A 22427-nucleotide genomic window follows, 5' to 3' on the forward strand; every position below is an offset into this window, starting at 1 on the left:
AACCGTAACTCTTTAGTAAGCACACGTAGTTAATTAACATTTCTCAGTACTTATATGAGTGAGTAAATTGGGTAACACTTTATTTTACAGTGTCCTTATTACATATGTTGCATGTACTTACCATAGTAATAACAGTAAATGATGCATAATTACATGCAATTAACCCTCAACCAAATCCTAATCCTAAAATAACCCTATAGTAAGTACATGTAGTTGCTTAATATTACTTGGTGCTTAAATATATAATTACACTGTAACAATGACACCTTAAAATAAAGTGTAACCGTAAAATTAAAAACTACATCACTAACTAATTTACTAACCCTAATGCTTGTTCTAAACCTGCGAGACTTCATATCTTGGAATATCTTACATTTTTGTCAAGCTCCAATTAACAAAATTAGGTTACACATATGTGTTTGATCAGAAATCAAAAGCTGTAATAATTGTTATTAGAATTTACAATCACTGATATCTATTTTAATATGCATTTTTTAAATGAAATGTATTCATGTGGTGACAAAAGCATTCTTTGATGAATAGAAAGTTCAAAATAACAGCATTTATTTAAAATGTAAATCTTTTGTAACATTTTAAATGTATTTACTGTGACTTTTGTAATGTAATGTCTCTTTGCTGAATAAATGTATTCAATTCTTTCAGAAAAAACAAACAAAAAACAGTTTTGTGTGAAAGACTTTGGTTTGTTCCTGACACAAAGCTATTTAATGACTCCATGGACTGTTTTATAGAGCTTTTGTCCTTTTAAAAGCTTGAAAGCCGCAGGTCGCTGTATTCAGTCTATGGAAAAGAGCAGCGTGAACATTCGGTGTCACTTCTTTTAAATCTAGTGGAAGATTGAATGTCATATGGGGTTTGTAAATGCACAAGGGTTTTCGAAATGACAGAATTTTTCTTTTTCTCTGAGCTACTTCTTGGATTGCATCTTTGGCCACAGTATGAATCCATACCAACCAAGGATCACTTTTCTTGTTCCTGTTCCGCACAAAGACCTGTACCTGCTCATTATTTTCTGTCCTATCGATGTTACACACAATTTCAAGACAGATTTGTTCCGTTTCTGTGACTTCTCCAATGAGCACTCAGGAAAATTCGGCATCTTTCTTCGACCAAATCTCAGTTGGTCCCGCACGTCTGCCGCTCACCGCCCAGCAGAGACCTGGTGCACATCGGAAACTGTTCTCACAAAGCCATGTGAATAGGAAATGGGAACGTTTCTTTCCCTTCTTGTGGTGTGACACTAATTTGCTTCCCCTTGCACTTCCAAGGCAATTAGCTTTGAAGCTTTTCAGAAGCTATTCTAGCCCAAGTCGATAGCTAGCGTAGAGAATAAGAATTTAAGCAGGTCCACTGGGGGAGGCTAGATAAACATATCAACAGAAGGAGGAGAAACCAGAGAGAGAGAAAAAAGTGAAGGGAGGGGGAGGGGGGAGCAAAAGAAATATAATTACTCCAACTGCTCGCCTGTATGCTTGGCCTTCATTACTGGGCATCGGTTTCATGCTAAATTCACTTCCTAGCAATTTGCCTCAGAGCCAAAGCACAAGCACCAGACAGTGTAAACAAAAACTTTACTGACGGCTTGGGCAAAACGCCACCGCTGAAAACATGGTGAATGAGGAGAGAAAGCTAAACGAGAATACGGCAATGTGTTCGGCCCACACTTACTTGTGATCTGTTGTCTCAATAATAGTTACTGGAAACGAAGGTCACAAAGTGTTGACAGTATTTTGTTTTATAATGACCAGAACCACATGAAATCTGGGCACAAAGAAATTTCCACACCCGTCGTTCACGTTCCTTGCTCGGATGATTTCTTAAAGAGGATCTATTATACTTTTTTTTTATATTTTCAACTTTCTTTAATGCTTATTGTTGCTGTTTGAACATGAAAACTGTCTGCAAAGTTACAAAGCACAAAGTCCCTCAACGATGAGTTCACTGGTGAGTATCAGTGTCACTGTTTCTGAACTCCCTGAAATGCCTCCATTGTAGTCTTAAATTTTCTTCTGGGAACGGACACGGGAATAAACAATAATTACCAAGGCATATGCAAAAAAAAAAAAAAAAAAAAAAGAAGAAGAAAAAAGGACAAGGCCTGTTTGAGTTAGTAATGGTGCATTCTATTATTTATCCGTGTCAGAGTTCTGACTAGGAAGACAGACGTTGCTTAGCAACACGCACCAACGCGCCCCCTTTCCTCGGATTTCCCAGCTTAGAAGTCGGACAACCGTGAGGACTCGGAGCAAGAATTCCGATACGGAATCCAAGATGGCTGCGCCCTGTGTGACTTGTAAGTATGAATTGGTTTCATTGTTTCAATCTTTTTGGACCGCTTTGGTTGTTTAAATGACGATTTTAATCACTCGTATTACTGCAATACCTTACTGCGTCCGTATCACTGCCTGCATGTTTTTTCTCTGATTTGGACGCGCAAAACATACCAGAACGCTTGAAGTGTGGAAGTGACATCATATCCGAGGGCCGAGTCGGTTCGTTGACAATAATAGAAAGCACCATAAGTATGGTTTGTTGAAACTCAGTTTTATGGTAAGGGGCGTGGCATTTACTAAATAAACTCAAAGCAGCTGACCAATCAAAACACACTGGCCCAGCTAGCCAATCAGAGCACATTGTGCTTTTCGGAAGGAGGGGCTTCATAGAGAAGGAACTAAACAGAGAGTGTTACTGACAGACTGGGAAGAGAGGTGCTGCAACAATGTAAAATATGTGAAAAATGATGTGTTTTCTGAACATTTAAGCATTAAAACCTATTCTAGTAAACTCCAAAAACAACTTTACAGTAAGGTCCAGTCGTTCATGCATTAAATTAACAAATAATATGTTTACAAGCATTTATTAATCCAGGTTAATGCTAATTTCAACTTACATAAATGAAAATATAACAATAAATCAAACATGCATTAACAATGAAAAATAGTATAGATCTAAATTAATATTAATCTAGATAAATAAATGCTGTAAAAAAAAAAATTGTTCTTGATACCTAATACATTGTAAATTGTTGTCAAATACATCGTCTAAAATATCAACGGACATGGCGATGAAAAAAATTTAGATGAGTGAAGATTTTTTTCCCCCAATATTTAAAAAAAAAATGAAATTTTAGGAAAGACATTGCGATCTCAACTCAGTTGTTTCTCTTAGACAGCGTTGAGGTTAAATGAAGACTTTTGCGTTTCCATCTTTTCAGTTGTTTCTCCTGAGAAAAAAAAAAGAAGAAGACCTGAACTTGAACTTAAGTTCAAGAATTTAATATGAACACAAACATTTAAATTCTCATTAAAATCAATATTTGGTGACATTTTAAAGACCAATCTCCTGAGCTCTGAAAGATCAATCACTGAGCAATAAAACTGCTTAATGAGCATAAACACATGGTAGAAGAAGCAATTGTGAAATTTTCCCATCAAATAAATGTAGCATTTGAAGACGAGTCAATCTAGCGATGAACAAAACAAGGCACAAACATGCACAATTTAAAACATTTATTGCAGTAGCGGTATACCTGTAGAGCAGTAACAAGGAGTAACTGTTTAATATCTATGATGGCAAACGTCCCCACAACCAACAAACATACTGCTGAAAGCAACTCACACCACTCTTGTCTCTTTTCATATTGTTTTTTATACCCTTTTTTGTACTTTAAATATTGTGATCAAACATAAAAGTGCTATACAAAATGAATTACCTCACTGCGTTACAAATCAATAATCATCAACCCAATGAAAAGAAGGTGAAACTAAGTCATTTTAAAGCTATTTTGTCGGTAAGCATGCGGTTTCATCGTCTGAACTTTCTGCCATGCCATGTGACAAGAAGGGAAAAAAGAACGGCCCAAACATTTAAAGGAAAAACGGAAATCAAACTAAAATCTCAGTCCTTGTATAATGCACATGCTCTTTTGATCACGTTCTATTCATTGTTTTTCTTTTTTCTTTTAATACCTTCCCCAGTTTGGACAGTGCATTTTTTATTTATTTACTCTTCCTCTGGAATGACTGAGTATGTTGGCGCCTGACAAACATTTACTGTGTTCGGCATTCAGAGACTAGGGCCTGCTGATGTTTCACTGCCGGAGATTGTTTAGATCGGTACGATACGTAGCATATGTCATGAATTCACAGACATGAAAACTACACTCACTTCTCTTGCGTCAAAAATCGTGGGCATACACGATATTTTATGAAAGAAAAAGTTTTTTTTTTTTTTTTAATACTACTCTCAATTAAAGCACGAGTTCAATTAAACATGTACAAGAATGACATTTGAAATTAGATGTCGAGAATTTACAAATATATTGCTGTTGAATTGTAACATCGTTCTTCTTTTTTTTTTAGAGGAAAAGACATCAAGCTTTCCGTGTCAGTAAGTAAAAATTGAGCATTTACATCAATAATACAAAATAGCTTTGAAAAAATAAGTTTGCCAGGTTCATCGACTCAGTAAATGCAAAAAACTGGGCAATTGTGCAATGTTATGACCGACTGACATTATCATCCAGGATTCGTTTGTTAATTCTCCTCGGGGGGGGGGGGGGGGGGGGGGGGGGGGGGGTGTGTGTGTGTGCGTGTTTAAGTGCGTTTGTGTGTGTGCGTGTAACCATGTGTATGTTTGCTTTACAGATCCAGACTGTGGTCCTCTGTTCCAGAAGACAATGACGTCAATGACAAAAGGCCGATACGATGAATGATAAAAGACAGCTGTCATGTTCACTGATCTATTCCATGTGATTATTACAAGTACATAAAATCGGTTAGTATTAAGTCCTATTTACAAACACTTCAACGATGACAGACTAAACGATACTAACAGTGTTAATAAGCACAAAGCTTTCTCAGTTTGTAGATTCCATTTTCTTGGATGGTGTAGATTAATATAGTTCCAAAACAGCTCAAAAACAACCACGTCACAATATTTGTATATATTGGTCAGCCATTATATTGTTTTTTTTTTTTTTTTTTTTTTTTTATAACCGTGATACATAGAGCATAGCCCTGTTTTGTTTATCCTGAACGCTTGTTTGCAGTCTCTGTTCAAGACGAAGTATAAGATGATCCCTTTTAATGTGAATTTGCAGCAAACCATGAGAGTTTTGAGAAGATCCCGCAGACGGGCCGTCGGCGAGTCGGATTCGCATAGTATACTGTCCTGCATAAGCGATAAAGTCTATGTCTACTCCATACACGTAACTATCACACCGCATAGGCATCGATCTAAGAAAAGGAGGGGAAAAAAGGAGGAATGGACTAAAGCTCTCAAAAGTTGCTGGGATGATCCGATAGAGAGAGAGAGAGAGAGAGAGAGAGAGAGAGAGAGAGAGAGAGAGAGAGAGAGAGAGAGAAAATGGACACAAAATGAACCCAAAAACACTCTTAAAGCTGCTGTTCTTTAGGACTGTCATGGCCAGAGGCGGGCTGGTAAGATTTCAGGCTGGCCAATGGGATGTCGGCCATGTGACCGCCGCTGCCAAAATGTCCTTCCGAGCTCCCGTAGGTCTTCCTGTCCCCAAACTGCTCCTGGCTTCCACGCTCACCTTTCCAGCTGCGGGTCAGTGTGTGGCCATTGAGCAGTCTCTCTTTAGCCCACTCCTTTTGGTTGTTGAAAGAGGAAACGGGGGACTTGGGCGAAGGGTACGAGCTCAGGCTCGGAGGCATCCAGCAGTTGTCGGAGTGGCCCAACACCAGACACTCTTGGGTGCACATCTCTGTGGCCTCCACCAAGCCTCTCGGTCCTAGAGGTCCATCTGTGGACACAAACAAAGCGAAAAGACTCAGGATTCATAACTTCCAAAGCATAGACCTAGAGTGGATGCAAATGAAGCTGTGTGAGATGAACATAATGTCTCAAAGGCTTGCATCAGATCTAATTTCCTAAAAAAAACACATGCTGAATAAAGAGACAACTGAAAATAACACTGACATTCCACCCACACCAGGACGCAAAGTGCATTGTGGGAATCAATGCGGTATCATGGGCTCAACTGCACTGTCAAATATAATCAAGAATATAATGAAGATAATCATTAAGGAGTCATTTAGTATTTGCAACATGCCACTCTGTGTATTAATTTAATCCTGGTTGGACAGAATTAACATAAAATGAGTAAATGATCAAAAACATATTAAAAGATACTGTGACTTCAGTAAAGCGTCATTAAAGTTGCAGGTTATTCATGATAAATCCTCACAAGCAAATGTCTCATGTAGAGACAACAGAAAAAAAAGTACAGATATTAATATAATTAATTTTATTTTAAGTTAAATTATCAATTATTATCATTATTACAACCTGCATTCAAGCCAAACACTTTCATAATGCTGTAATATAATACCGTTCTGTTGAAAACACACTTTAATTTTAACACCAGTCTGTGAATCCCAGACACAAGGCATCTATTATTCATACACTTTGTGTAATACAATACTGTTTGGAGCACTAGGGTTTCAATTCTGCTTCTAATTCCCACCATAACAACTAACATTTCTAACATTTCCTACAAAGAACAAAGGGCTTTGAAAAATGCATCTTAGAGGGAGATCAGAGATCGCTGATTTGTGTTTGCGAGAACTGTATGAACTGTATATGAAAGAAAGCCACATGCTGTAGCCGGACGGAGCCGATGAACACATGAAATGGGGAAAAGATGAGCGTCTGATGAGGGGAAAAAAGCCAAAGTGCCATGTCTCTACATAATTGGTGTGATAAGCATAAGTGACTGCCAGAGTTACCGCAGGAAATGGAAGAATCGCTGAAGCAAGAGATTTTATGGCATCACTTTAAAATACATTGGGACAAAGGACAGATGACTAATACCAAGATCAACATAATCAGAACACAGCAAGATGTAACAGAAAACAATGTTTGTTTTCTTGGTTAGTTCTATTTTCTAACCTATGAAGACATGCCAACATTCTCAATGGTTGTTGCTCTTGTATTTTCTCTTTAAGTATCAATCAAAGTTAGAGTCTCTTGAGTAGCGGTGGGAATCAAAATAAATTGAGCCTAACTGTGACATGTTCAGTGTTTGTTTGTATGGGTTCCACTGTCACACCCAACCTGATCTCACGAGACCTATGTTATGACGTGGCAAATTTTGTACAATATACAGTACATAGTAAAAAATATGATTATTACAAAACAAAATAAGTATGAAGGTCCCACCCTGACCAGTGTTTTTTATATGGATCCAGATTTAAAGAGGAGGTTCTCAATGATCAACCCTCCTCTGGAGTTAATCTATTCCTAACATGGCAGCTTCATTCCCCTCTTGTCATCAAGCCAATAACATGGGCCATTTGGTGCTTCAGTGTCCCATAAACCAGCGTTAGATTCGGCTCTTATCTCTCATCAGGACTAAAGCTCCATACCTGCTCCTGAACGAGAGGCCAGAGTCGATATTTCCATCACTCTGACATGTTTGTGTGAGAGCACGCAATGCAAATAATGTCTGATTTACATCCATAATGTGTGATAAAAATGTGGAATAATGCAGCAACAATCACATCAGCAACAAATAATAATGAATCCACAATACAAGCTGACGTTCAGAGATTTTTTGTCGCTTTTTTCACAAGGCGTACTGTACTGTATGCGCGTGCCATTTATAGAAGCCAGCCCTATTTCCACGTGAATTTAAATATTTATCCCCGGAGGGAGACCTGTCACTCCCGTCTGTTATCAAGGGAAAATAAACTAACTGTAGAAAAGAACAGCCACCCCACATTCAGACATATGTGTTTATTCCAACGTGATGGCAATGTTGAAAGGAGTTTGTTATTTTTTGTGCTGCCACTCTGTAATTTTGAGGCTCCTGCAGGCATTCAGCATTTTTAATCTACCAGATGGAGTCAAAATGGTTTAATTGCTACTGCCACTCCCTTCAAAGTGAATAAGGAAACGGTATTATGTCCTGGTTGTGGTGCTGCTACCAAGTTTCTGTTGTACAATTACAGTGGCATCAGAGCTTTAGCCTGACCAACTGCATAGAGGATGTAATCAACCAAAGTTCACTTAAGTTCAGTGACGTAAATCCAGAATTGGCCAAAACTTATAGGTGTGTTCACTGAATATTATACTTTATTATTTATTATAATATATAATTATATTATAATTTATTATACCATGGTCTGGGTGAATACTCGATTCTGATTGGCTGCAGGGTGTCCATTAAAAAGTGATAGAGGACACCTAGTAAATAAACCGTCAGGCGTAACCAGGGAAACCAAGTTATTGTTTGTAAAAACTTTAGATTTCTAATTAAAATATAAACTAATGTTTTAAAAATGTGTTATTTGGCAAGTGACCATGGTATAAGCGGGTTAATGCCCTTTGAGGTGTCCATTGTCAGGTATTAATGGACTTCGGCGGAGGACCTCCGCTGCGCGTCGGACGGTTCACGCCTCGCCGTCGTCCATTAATACCTGACAGCGGACACCTCGAAGGGCATTAACCCTTACATATTTAATATTATAAGTTGTTTAAGTTGTGATAAGTTGCTTAATGCCATGTCAGCACCGAAGGATGGAGATATATATACACACACACACACACACACAGCATACATATATATATATATATATATATATACACACACACACACACCGTTGTTTTTGATCTCTTATGATACTCAAAAATACAGTAAAAACAGTAATATTGAGAATTGTTTCTATTAATACATTTATTTATTTCTGTGATCAAAGATGAATTTTCAGCATCATTACTCCAGTCTTCAGTGTCACATGATCCTTCAGAAATCATTCTAATATGTGGATTTGCTGCTCAATGAATATTTTCTTATTATTATAAATGTTGAAAACAGTTAATGTTTAATGTTTTATTTCAGAAACTATGATGCATGTTTTTTTCAGTATTTTGTAATCAATAGAAAGTTCAAGAGAAGCATTTATTTGAAATTTAAATGTTTTGGCACAATATAAATGTCTTATATGAATCTTTTAATCATTTTCATGCATACTTGCTGAACAAAAGCATTATTACTTTTAGCTATTTGTTGTGTTTTTTAAAGAAATCGAATCAGATCTGTCCCCTTTCAAATTGAAGAATTTCAAAATCCTTTACGCAACACAAAACATACTCCCTAAAGAACTTCCTCAATAAATTAAGAACAGTACAGTTCCAATGGCATGAACCTCCCAAACTCTGGCAGCTCCAGCTAATTTTTGCTTATTTGAACTGTTTTTGGAACTTACAAACATATATATTTGTTTCCTGGCATAATGATAAAGCCTCTGCACCCTGACTCCAGGTAATTGCGTCGAGCCAGCCAATCAGATTGGAGCTTACCATTTTGGAAAAGCCAATTTTGAGCACAATATTAGACAGTGCACTGATGGTCTGTGAGTCCTTGCCTTCCCCTTCCCCACAAACCGCCCGCACATCACTGAGCTAGACACAGTCCATCCCTATCACTCCTCTAATGGTCTCTGAGGAGGCATAGGAGCATGGCATTATGGGACTGACATGAGGAATCATGAGGGATGAATTAGAGACTGAGTCACAGTGACAGGAAAATGAATTTCACAAATGAGATTGGAAAGAGAGAGGGCGCTGAGAACGAGAGGAGAGAGAGGGAGAGTGTGTGTCTCTGTTTGAACTTGCCCCACATTTCCTGCTCTAGCAGTGTATAATGTGTGTGAGAGCTTTCAAACCACGGTAACTTTATGGTGAATTTGAGAGGATTTTCTGATTTTTGACAGACAACCCTTGTGCACCACAGGAAATGGAGGAAGATAGAAAAAGGGAGGAAACACACTTCACAGAAGAAAACAATTTCACCCTCAAACTCCAACGATGAAATGCATTTCCTTTATTTAAAAAAGCTCCTCTTTTGAATGACTTTCCTGTTCAAAAGACTGTATTTCAAGCACCTGAGGTTACTCAACTGGTCTGCATATAAAGTGCTGTGTTCAGTGACAACAATTATGAAAGAAAGCGAGAGAGAGAGGGAGGACGATTTTCACATTTACTGAAGGAGATGCGAGTAGTGCTTGCCACTGCAAAAAAATCCCCGGCAGGATGCCATTTATTTATTTATTTTTAGCGAGTTGCTTTGCTAGAGTGTTTTGGTTAGTTGTCCACCCTCAAGTCCTAATGATATTCTGGTGCCGAGATACGATTGGAACGTGTTGCTGAGTGATTGCTATGGTGTTCTCAGTGTTTTAGTATTTAGCTGTGATGTTATGGATGGTTACTAGGCAATGATATCGAGATATCGTCAGAAGCATCAGCCATCTGCCTTATCAAGAGGATTTGGCATTTTCAATTAATGTATTCAATTATTACTTTTATTATTAAATTAATATTACAATTCATTTGCCCCACTACACGCTGCGAGGATAATAAAATATGTTAGATTAGCCTTACTCCTCAATTCAAAAATAACTTGTTTAACACGGAATATTTCTCTTCCCATTTATGTCGAGGTAATGCTTATTTGTTGAAGTGTGGTAGCTAGGACATTGCTAGGTGTTTAATAGGGTTTTTCTAGAGTTTCATGGGTGGTTGCTAGGTGGTTTCCTACTAGTTTGCCTGTTTTATTATCTGTCAGATGTTTATGTTATGCAAAAAGTTACGCAGCAAAGTTTAATACTTGTGGTTAGGAGTTGTGTAAAGTCAGAAATTGTGACCATCTTTTCTTTCCTACCTACTGTGATGTACGTCTGAGTGAAACAGATAAGGCGAAACTTGATTTTGTCCATCGGGAATTGATTGGTTTGTTGGATCGTTGTCATTTGCGAATTTCTGCGATCTTATGAGTGACAGGTTTCTGGAGGGGAGAGGTTATTGTTGGCAAAAGTTAATGTTTTTGATTAAAGATTCTGAGGCCACATGAATTTAAAAAATGGGTAAATCAATTACTGTATAATAAACACTGAAAAAAATGTCACCTTATATGTCATGGTGACTTTAAAAAACAACAAGAAAGGAATTAGACAGTCATTTTACAACAACGACCTTTACTAAGGAATACATCACATATTCAGTTCAACCTGGGAAATGTTATAGGTCACAACAGTGATATCAATTCTTCCCCAGTGTCTTCGATCAATGCGTTTCAAACCTATTTCCCAGTTCCCTCCGTCTTGATGAAATCATTTCAATCGCATAGTGAGATTGATCATGTCAAATGACCCTCTGCTCCAGCCATGTTAACTAAATTACTCTTGCTCTGTTCTCTTCCCATTTTGTCCCTTCATTTGTGATTTCCATTCTGCTGACACGGTTGCATCTTCCATTAACATGCAAATCGGTGCTCCACGAGACCTGCCTCAAACAGACGAACCATATCCACCGTACATCGACCACCGTGCGGTCCTGTTGTGTTGGCCTGGACCAAACTGATCAAAGATGGTCCAATCATTGGTGATAAGTTAACATAAAATAAAAACAGACCTTATTTACTGGTGTCACCAGTCTTATTGAGTACATTCCATCCTTTCACATTATTAAAGAAAAAAAAAAAATCATCAAAACAGCCTTTGCGACAACAAATTTAAGCGATAAGAACCAAAGAACCAATTGCTGAAAATGGAAATGAATGCTCTGTCATCCAGTTGATCAACAGAAGATTTAAATGCCACACTATATCCTGCTAAACTACTGAAATGTGGAGTCTGAAATCATTTTGCATTAGTAAAGCTTAGTGTTACGCCACCTTCACTATCATCATACATCATACGCTAAAAGCATTCAGGAAACCATTTCATGTCTTCTTCAAAAAAGCACACAAATTCAGGTGATAAGAACCAAACAATCTATTTCAAAGAAAATACCAACAGCTTTCGTTTTCTCTGTGAATCTAAAAGAAATTAGGCACTATTCCTGATTTACAATCTGATTTATGCTCTGTGACTAAACATTTAACATTTAATGATATTTGAGAAGAGGGAAAAGTGAAATGTGTGTCTTTTTTTTTCACAGATCCATGGACATGGATTAAAAACATTCACAATCAAGGACTCCTGGCGTAATAATCTTTTTCCGCAGTGTTATTATGTTGACGTCAAGGTTATGGCATCCAAGGTGAATACAATCAGAAGCCAGAGGAAGCAACGCTCGAACTACACCTTGATTAAAACAGAAACATGGAAGCAGAACTGTGTCAATAGGAAACATATTATTTCCTTTGTTCTGGCCGTCAACCCCTCCAAAATATCATGTTTACAAATAAGTGCCGTGACTGATGCGTTATTCCATGTACTGTATAATGATCGCTCTCTGATGTGGCGACTTCCCGAAAGTCAACTCCAACGCCCTTGTGAAAAAAAACAAAAGGAATGAAATCCTTGTTGTTCAGAAGCTCAGCTTGGGTCATTCTTCCAATTATATGACTTTTCCAGATGATTTCCTCCCAAAAATGCTGGGTGGTTTTACCATGGTTGGGTCAAATATGGACAAACACAGCCGTTGGTTTAAATTTTTTAATTACGTTTTAAACCCAAAGGTTGGGTTTATCCATATTTTAACCAAATGTGAGTTGAAACAACCCAGCATTTTTTAGAGTGTAGAAAATTAGCTGTGCTGCGTCTTTTTTTTCTTTTCTTTTTTTTTTTGTCAAATGTGGCAGGCAACTGGGGCTGCGATACAATAGCACACGCAGGAAGCTTAGGGAATATCATGCCACCTGTTTTTCATTGTGTTTGACATCTCCCTATTCATAAAGATGTGTTCGTTCACTCGTACGTCTATCGTAATGAAAAGAGAAGCCAGATAACAGCAGTTAACGTTGCAGGCTCTTTTCATCAAGGAGTTATTGTTGGTAAATTTGAAATCAGTTAACAGTTAATTAGATGACTCTTTTACAGAAGTATCATCCGACTTCAAAGATACTAGTACAGTAAAATGGGACCTTTTTGCCTTAAAAATACAACATATATTGGCATATATATGTGGTGATGCGCTCCATCATGATAATGATTAGGGGCGGACCGGGTATGTGCGGCAGATATAAAAAGGGGACGAGAATGGCGCCTAAGCGAGCGCGTCATTCTCGTTCTGGAAGTGACGTCATCCTGACACGCAGTGTTTACGTTCGGGAGGTAAGAAATGTTGGTAGCTGCTTAATTCTGAACGTGCGTTAGAAAAGATAATTTAAGACTCGTTCAATTCACAGTGCGACTGAGGAGGACTGTAAACTCATTGATAACGTATCCGTTATGGCAAGCCTGTAATTTGCACCCTATTGAGTGCACTGAGCGGTGTGATTCACCATTTACCGGTAAGTCATACTCATTTCAATATCAGGTTCACAAGACCATAAATTCGCAAATTATAAACGATGCAATATTGTTTTTTAGTGATCGATCCTGTAATTCCCACCCTAGTGAGTGCACTGAGCGGTGTGATTCACTATTTACCGGTAAGTCATACTCATGTCAATGTTAAGTTCATGAGACCATAAATGTGTAAATTACAATTATCGTGTGTTATATATTTTTTTAGTAATACAGGGGTGGTGTTACAGCAGGCTTGGTGGGAGTAGCTGGGCTTAGTGACGACCGATTGGATTGTGTTTCCCCTTGCCAGAGACTCCTCGACCATTTCTCAGTGACTATTTCTGGAACAGCGTATTTGTTATGATCATCTGACTAATACTTTCTCTTATCTCTCATCCGTTTTGAGACGGCCGGAACGATAGCGCATTGTCGGCCGTAGTGACGCTTTCCAAACTAGCAAATACAGTGCTGATCTTTGGGCTGGAGTACAGCGGCGAATAACTGGGTTGTCATTTCTACTTGCTCTTTTAGCAGAAACATTGTCATTTAAAGTATTTACGTTTGTAAAATTGTTATTGTCTGTTTTTGAATGTCTTACATGTATTTCTAAATCCGACCTGAGAAGGGTATTTTCAAATACTGTAATCATCAGGCGACGCAGTGTTGGAAAGCTATTAATGAGCGTTGGCCAGTGAGTGGTTGCTTTTTATTTATTTTTTGTGCAAACAATTGATTCCATCTGTCCACATGTGATAAGGGTTCAACCAAAAGACTATTACGTGGAAAGTGCGTTGTGTGTGTATGTGTATGGTTGCTTATGTCTCAATTTTTCCTCTCTTCCCTTTATCCAGAGTTGGGGTGCCAGCTCAACGCCCACGTCCGCTGGTGTGGTGGTGGTGTACTTATTGCTTGCAGTGTTCACAGAGGGTGATTGGGTGCTGTGTGGTGAGAGCACTAATAGTTGCAGTGTTTACCGGGCAGACGAATTGAATCCCCAATTCTGAAATGGATAAGTGCTATGGTTGACATATTTATTCTAATGTGTGTTTGTATTATGCCTTTTGGTATTTTTCTTATTTGTATTTAATAAACGATTTGAAACATTTCCTTGTTGTCTGTTATCTGACCCAGTCACCGCATATCTGTGTGCTTTGCACTTGATGTACAACCGGGTCCCCGGCCCATTTCCCGGGGTGGCGTAGTCTATTTTGTGCCATAATTGGTATTGTATTGCGCTTAAGAGAGCGAACTGCCACATATATTAGCATAGCAATTGGTGAATTAGTATGGCAATAAAGAACATTTACCTCGTCACCATGATGGTATAACCCCCAAAATACACAACAGAAAAAGTATTCTAATTTAAGTAAAATAATTTACTCTGCCTTTTGAGTGCCATGGCAAAGCATGCTGGGAAATGGAAATCCCAGCCCAGTTTCAGTTAAATTTAAGTTCATCTACACTAAAAGAATCAAGTTCATTAAACTCAAAACAACTAAACTTTTCAGATTACTTCAAATGTGTCAGTTTTGTGAAAAGAAAGTTCTAAATACTCATGAAAGTTAATTTGTTCAAACAAATTTGTTTAATTTAAGTTTGCCCTACTCAAGCCAAATAAATATTAGTGCTGTCAAATTGATCAATAGCGATTAATCACATCTAACATAAAAGTTTGTAAATGTATAATACACTCACCTAAAGGATTATTAGGAACACCTGCTCAATAATTAGATAATGCAATTATCTAATCAACCAATCACATGGCAGTTGCTTCAATGCATTTAGGGGTGTGGTCCTAGTCAAGACAATCTCCTGAACAACCATTTCTAGGGTTTACAAAGAATGGTGTGAAAAGGGAAAAACTTCCAGTATGCGGCAGTCCTGTGAGCGAAAATGCCTTGTTGATGCTAGAGGTCAGAGGAGAATGGGCCGACTGATTCAAGCTGATAGAAGAGCAACTTTGACTGAAATAACCACTCGTTACAACCGAGGTATGCAGCAAAGCATTTGTGAAGCCACAACACGCACAACCTTGAGGCGGATGGGCTACAACAGCAGAAGACCCCACCGGGTACCACTCATCTCCACTACAAATAGGAAAAAGAGGCTACAATTTGCACAAGCTCACCAAAATTGGACAGTTGAAGACTGGAAAAATGTTGCCTGGTCTGATGAGTCTCGATTTCTGTTGAGACATTCAGATGGTAGAGTCAGAATTTGGCGTAAACAGAATGAGAACATGGATCCATCATGCCTTGTTACCACTGTGCAGGCTGGTGGTGGTGGTGTAATGGTGTGGGGGATGTTTTCTTGGCACACTTTAGGCCCCTTAGTGCCAATTGGGCATCGTTTAAATGCCACGGCCTACCTGAGCATTGTTTCTGACCATGTCCATCCCTTTATGACCACCATGTACCCATCCTCTGATGGCTACTTCCAGCAGGATAATGCACCATGTCACAAAGCTCGAATCATTTCAAATTGGTTTCTTGAACATGACAATGAGTTCACTGTACTAAAATGGCCCCCACAGTCACCAGATCTCAACCCAATAGAGCATCTTTGGGATGTGGTGGAACGGGAGCTTCGTGCCCTGGATGTGCATCCCACAAATCTCCATCAACTGCAAGATGCTATCCTATCAATATGGGCCAACATTTCTAAAGAATGCTTTCAGCACCTTGTTGAATCAATGCCACGTAGAATTAAGGCAGCTCTGAAGGCGAAAGGGGGTCAAACACAGTATTAGTATGGTGTTCCTAATAATCCTTTAGGTGAGTGTATATGTGTGTGTGTATGAGTGGGCTTTTTTGGCTAATAAACAACCAACCAGCAACCAACCAGAACACCCTAGCAACTGCACATAAACATGCTAAAACACTCAAAGACGTCATAGCAACAACTGAAAACGCCCCAGCATCATTGTGGCGATTTTTGCAGGAACAAAAAATGCTTACATGTTCTCCAAAAATTAAGAAATATATAGTTCCATGGACAATTTTTTTCCACAATTCTTTATTTGTTGTTGTCTTTGTTATTAATTGAAATGGCTCTCGTTCTCTTATCCTTGATTGTCTCCGGCCTCTATCGCCATGACACCCTGTCGTCTAGGCGCTCGGTTGCCGTGACGCCCTCGCCCTAGTTTGGCTTGCTGTTTGACCTCCAGTCAGTCTGATGACTGCACCTGTCACACCAGCATCACCATGGCACCCCTCAACCGGCACATGTCACCTTGTGCGATGATCAAAGGCTGGACTGCAGGATTCTGGAAAGAAATCAAAACCTGTTTGTGTGTGTACCGCCATGTTTAATGACAGGAAGGGAAGTGGTTTTGCTTCAGAAATACAAAGTCTTGAATTAAATTAATTAATTAATTTATTTTGTCAGTGTCAAGGTGGGGTTACTCCACAGAAATCGCAATTAGTTAAATAATTAAAACTCAAATTAAAAGAGTGAAGTTATTAGAAATAAAACTGTATGAAGAAAACTTTAAAGCAGTTTTAAATATTAAATGATGAAATGTTATTGATATTACGAAAACTTTTGTAGGCCAATCAAAGCTTAGCTTAACCAACATGAAGGGATATGTTCTGTTGTCACATGTCAATCAAATAATAAAACATGAAATTACATCACACAAATGAACCCTGTAGAGTCCAATGAGTATGTGTTAATATCAGCACATATCCAAAAAATATCAGATATTTAGACATTTTTTGAGATTTTTTTTGTTTAATTCAGGTTGTCAAATGGTATGACACCAAAAAAATAAAAAAAAATAATGATGATTATTAAATATGAGGATTTATCCTTTTCTTAATTTCAGACATTCTTATTTGTCACTGACCCACACACATTATGTCTGCATGGAGAAACCGTACAATCAATGAAACCTCTGTCCAGAAGAGTCCAGTTCATCCGGCACCTGAGTCTCTCATTGTCTCTTATGATAATTATAGAGATGTCACTGACATTGTTGCAGTAATTGCTAGTGTGTGAACTGATTATTGCTTTAGTAAATGAACGGTTAGATGGATCATTTCAGCTGATGATTCCAGATGGATTATTACATGAATAACTCACTAACAAAAGATTTTCACAAGGCTACGAAAATATTAATGTGGGAGTTCATGCTGACTTTTTTTCTAGTTTTCGAGACCTTGTCCTATTTTTTACTGTGTGAAAAGGGAAAATAGGATCATTAATAAGATGTATATACAATAAATTAAATTAAATTAAATTAAATAGATGGAATCCACTCTTTTGGTAACAATTTATTTCGATGGTCCACTTTAGACATTCTACTAACTATAAGTAACTTTGCAACTGCATGTCAACTAACTCTCATTATAGTATTAGCAGACTGTCTGCTTAATATCTGCTAATACTTTATTTTACTTTATTAACTATTCATAATTTATACAGAAATACCTTCTGCTTCATGTTTTATAAGTGAGGCCTATAGAGTACAAGCTATAATGCCATCTGAAATGCATAAACACACACTCGCACATACGGCAGCAGATGCACACTTCACAGTTGACAGAAGGTGTTGGAGTGCTGTACAGACGGTACTGATCAGATGGTCCCTCGCTCCAGTACAGCAACAATAGAACAGTCAAGCCAAGGGCAAGGTTCATTAAGTTTACTCTGATAAACGGCTAATAAAGAACATGCGCCGACACAGCCTTCAGTCTGGAGAAGCACACTGAACCTGCATGAAAACGCACATGAGCATTCCACTGGTGACATGTTGATCTTAGTTCAATGACTCCCATCGTAAGGTAGTGAGTAATGAGTTATTCTGATGAACCACACTGAGGCGTACGATTGCTGGAACAAAAAACACTAATGAAGAGTCAACTTGATTCTTTGCGGTTTGGACAGACCAGCATTGGGGAAGATAATTCAGACTGTAGTTTGCCAAACCACAAGCAACTCATTATTTAAAACACTAAGACTTTAGTCAAGCCATCCATTTAAAACAGTGGTTTGGAGCAAAATTAAAAGAGTACAACTACTTTGATGCAAATGGGAGAATATATTATAAAATATTTTTTATAAAAAAAATATCTATCTGTCTGTCTGTCTGTCTGTCTGTCTGTCTGTCCATCCACCGGGTCGTAATAACACTATTTTCCATGTCCTGATAAAAAAAAAATAATAATAATACTTTTGTTGTACAGTAAACTACCTAATTCAAGATTATTCAATCCTACTGAATAATATTTTCATCAAAACAATAAAATAATTACATTAATGGTGACATCAAAATTAAATTAAATATTTAATTGTAATAAAAATAAAAAATAAATCTGGGAAAAATATAGAGGGATTCCTCGAGTGAATTTAAATCCGAATTAAATGAAATTCGATTGTGATTATTGCCTCAGTTCACTTCAGCACAAAACACAAGCATAGCAAAGTAATGACTTTTCATGATAACTCATTACTGGATAAGCCATACTATTGTAAAAACCACTGAGCTAATGTCACAATACTGAAAAAAGTAAAGTTAGCAGTATATGTTAGTTATGGATAGTTATTCCCTAACATCGAGACACACACACAAGGCTCATCCAATGTCATAGAGGGACTGAAAAAAAAAAAAAAAACATTCATACATTACGTCATTATTGTAAATGGACTCAAAGGAGATCTTTATGGCAGCACTGCCAGTCCACCTCCAGCTTTTGTTCGGAGACACAACCATTGCTTTAGTCAGAATGGAAAAACACTCAAGTGCTCATGCACCCACTGTCTCCGTCTGCCACCCAACCCATTACCAGAGCTCTGGCTGGCACACGCCCATCCAGAGAGAACAAATGGTCCCAGCGCTCGTGCCAACATTACGTCAGGCTCTATAAATGTGAAGCTCAGGGTGACCCCTCGAGGAGTCAGTATCTCAAGGCCACTGGCATCGGCGATGGAGAGCCGCTCGATGCAAATGTCTTTGATAAAACCGCTGGTAACAGAAAACAAAAACACTTGTGGACTACAAGAAATACATCAACAAAGCCACATTTTTATTTCAACTTCTCCTGCAGTGGTTTACAATTTTCCCCGCATTTTGGCAGCAAACATTACAAATGACACATTATAACATATAACGTGCAGTCAGCCACCCCGAAGGGCTTTATTTGGAGATAATGACTGGCTGAATGTACACTATACTGCTTATTATTCAGCGACTTGCCAAATAAATAAATATATAGGCTAGACATGAAATATTGATCCGAGTTGAAATTACTCTATTATGTGAGAAGAAAGAAACCATAGAGTGATACGAGAGAAATATATACAGTATATCTTTACGGGATTTTGGCTTGTGTAGGAATTCATGGGGAATTAATTTATGTAAATTATTATTATTAAATTAAGTTCTGACTTCCCTCTACAAAAGGTGATTCGCCACTTGGTGAATGGCAGGTGTGTCTTGAAAGTTTTATATGTTATTGTTAAAAAATCAATTTCTCAATGGAGAAAGTAAATGGGATTTGAGACTGAGAGAAAAAGAGACTTACGACTTGGCCACGAGGAGCCACGACAGTTTGATGTGTCTGGGGAGTGTTTTGGGTGATGATGTGGTGTAAAAGTCTAGCCAGAGCTCCTGTTATTACTGAGCACAGGGTTTCTGAATCTGTCCTGGGTGTCCCTTTAAAGCTGGTTCTAGCTAGTGTTGCATGGCTAGCATAGTGATATAGGGCTGCTTTTGTTCCCTTTGTGGTGTGAACAAGAGAGAAACACTGGCCAACACAGACACTGATTACAGATGAGAAGAGAAGGTAAGATGTTTTATATAGCACCGACTGCAAATGTATTGGCCAATTCTGATTTCCGATTTTTTTGTAAGTGTGACCTGCCAATAATGATTTTGCCGATTCTGATTTTCTTTCTAAGAATTGACAGCATATATAAACAAAAAATCGACTTTTCCTCAAGCAAAAATCAGTAATAAAATAAGAACAAATTGCAAACAACAGCACAAATAAACACAATAGAATAAAGAGAGATATGAAATAAACAAGTTTTAAGTTTTTCAGGTGGGTCTAACAGTATATTCAGGTAAGAAATACTACAGAAATTAAAGTAATCAAATGTAAAAGATGTGCACAGATCCAATATACTTTTACAAAACATGCATTATCTTTCTCAACTATTTATGTTCCCAAACTGACTGCGTTTAACTGAATACATGCCAAATAATGTGCAATAAAAGCACTATTTAACGGGAGCGAATGAGACAAGTGAGTGACAGAAGGCGTGTGTGTGTCAATTCGCCGTCGGAGAGAGGAGAGACTGAGAACACGCAGCTGGTATTGGTGTATCATCTATACCGCAGAAAAAGAGTATTAAAACAGTTTCAGTAATTTCACTATCTATACGTATCGAAATATCAATATTTTTGCCAGCAATAGTGTCTAATTAGGTTTGTTGTTCTGAATGTTTTCGTGGTGGTTCCCCCACGGTTTACTTTGGCCTTACAGGTATTACAAATTGCGAACTTTGTGTCTTCTTCACTCACATTGAAGAACTTCCAAGCCAACGACATGTTCACATGCGGCTGTGAGTGTTAGAGTGGCTGTGAATTTATTGCCTGCACCACTGGCAACTAAACGGACCGTCTCGAAATCGGAAAGACGTCCGGTCCGAGCAGGGCAAGCGGAAAATCGTCTGATTCAGGTCCCTGGGCAGTCGATCGATGCATCTCTAGTTTTTCATTTAAGCAGAAGATAGAAAAGCATAATAATAAATATACTTTTACATTTTCTGAAGAAAATGTGAGTTGTACTTGCCTGTGCAGACGATACCTTCACGATATAGGATAACATGCGTGGTTGCCAAGGTGTTGCTATGCAGTTGCTATGGTGTTCTAAGTGTTCTCTTTCAAGAAAGGGCTTTTTAGCTTCTATTATTATCCAGGAGTCTGAGTTCCTTGGAAAATAATAGCAAACCTCTCCTCAACAAGCCACACAATTTGAGGTATCACTCATACAGTATACACAGCATAAATGCTGTAGAACAAGATACATGGCTAAATTTAACATTTTTGTTAAGCCTTAGCCTTTTACCATTGAGTAGCTACGTAAATGCTAATTGAGTCATTTTGTAAGTTGCAAGCTTGCAATGCATATTCGCAATTTGATTCTTTAACCAAATGTAGAATTATGTATATTATGTATGTTATGCTGAAGTAAAGTCACAATACTGTTTATTTTCCATCACCATTGGTTTAAACATGAAATTTACATTTTAAGCTCCACCCCCTTGTTTATTGTTGCTCACTTAGGAAAGCATTAAAGAAAAAAGAAAAAAACGGAATTAGTTTTCAGGAAAATATGCTAATAATGTGGCAAAAATGGAATGTTTCTCCTCTATTCTCTCCACATTTGTGGCCTTATGGGAAAGGGAAAAGAGTCAACAAGTTGGAAGCTTCAAAATTGCAGCAGATGTAGAAAATGAAAGAGGAGAAATGACGGCAAGAAGAATGGAAGGACACTTTGATAAAACTTACTCTTAACTCAAGCGCAGGTGATCATTTCAAATGCATTAGTCCCTCCACCTCTCCAGATTCACCATGCAGCTTACAAGGAATATTTCCCATTAAATTAAATCAAACCACCGTGGGGGTTCATTTCATTTTCTCTCTCTCTTTTCCAAATCAAAGACAAGCAAAACGCTATGAAGTCGATGCTGAACTTCAAATGGAAGGCTGCAACTTGTCAGCTGCGCCGCTTTGCAGTCAGCAAAGGTAATTATCCATCTGGCCGAACAATTGGCATACAATATGAAAAGTGAGAAACTCACATACATTTGAAATAAATTCACATTTTTTTACATGGAGAGTGGAGACTTTCACACAAGGCCACTAATGTGCAAAGATTAGCTTACACTATTTAGTAGTCATTTAAAATGCAAAATGAAACCGGATGAGATCGAGATAAAAGGCTTATATCTTGTCCCTGATAAATAAATTAAACCTACGCACTCCTATACAATGAGTTCCAGAGCTAAAACTACATCTCACAAGTTCATAAACCATATGGATGGTAAACATGACCTTGTGTCACCCACAATAACTTTAGTGTTTATATATTGATGCTGTTCCCACACGCGTGTTCTGTGGTCATGAGGGTGAAAGTTCGA

General features: G+C 38.0%; 1 protein-coding gene and 1 long non-coding RNA gene across 6 annotated transcripts in view; one reads left to right on the forward strand and one right to left on the reverse strand.

Annotated features, from left to right (window-relative positions):
• Positions 1-3515: 3515 nt before the first annotated feature.
• pcdh9 (protocadherin 9) overlaps positions 3516-22427 on the reverse strand; it is a 262609-nt gene continuing 243697 nt past the window's right edge. For all 5 annotated transcript variants that reach the window (XM_084129960.1, XM_084129958.1, XM_084129961.1 and 2 more), the window contains one exon: positions 3516-5788. In XM_084129960.1, coding sequence (XP_083986086.1) covers positions 5418-5788 — 371 coding nt within the window. In that variant the 3' untranslated portion in view covers positions 3516-5417. The remainder of the gene's footprint in view (positions 5789-22427) is intronic.
• On the forward strand, positions 11974-14554 carry LOC311092934. Its single transcript, XR_014608335.1, has 4 exons — positions 11974-13103; positions 13178-13282; positions 13362-13423; positions 13507-14554. It is a non-coding gene; the product is annotated as an uncharacterized lncRNA (long non-coding RNA).

Source organism: Abramis brama (assembly GCF_963993115.1).
Source record: "Abramis brama genome assembly, chromosome: 11".
In the NCBI taxonomy this organism is placed as follows: Eukaryota; Metazoa; Chordata; class Actinopteri; order Cypriniformes; family Leuciscidae; genus Abramis; species Abramis brama.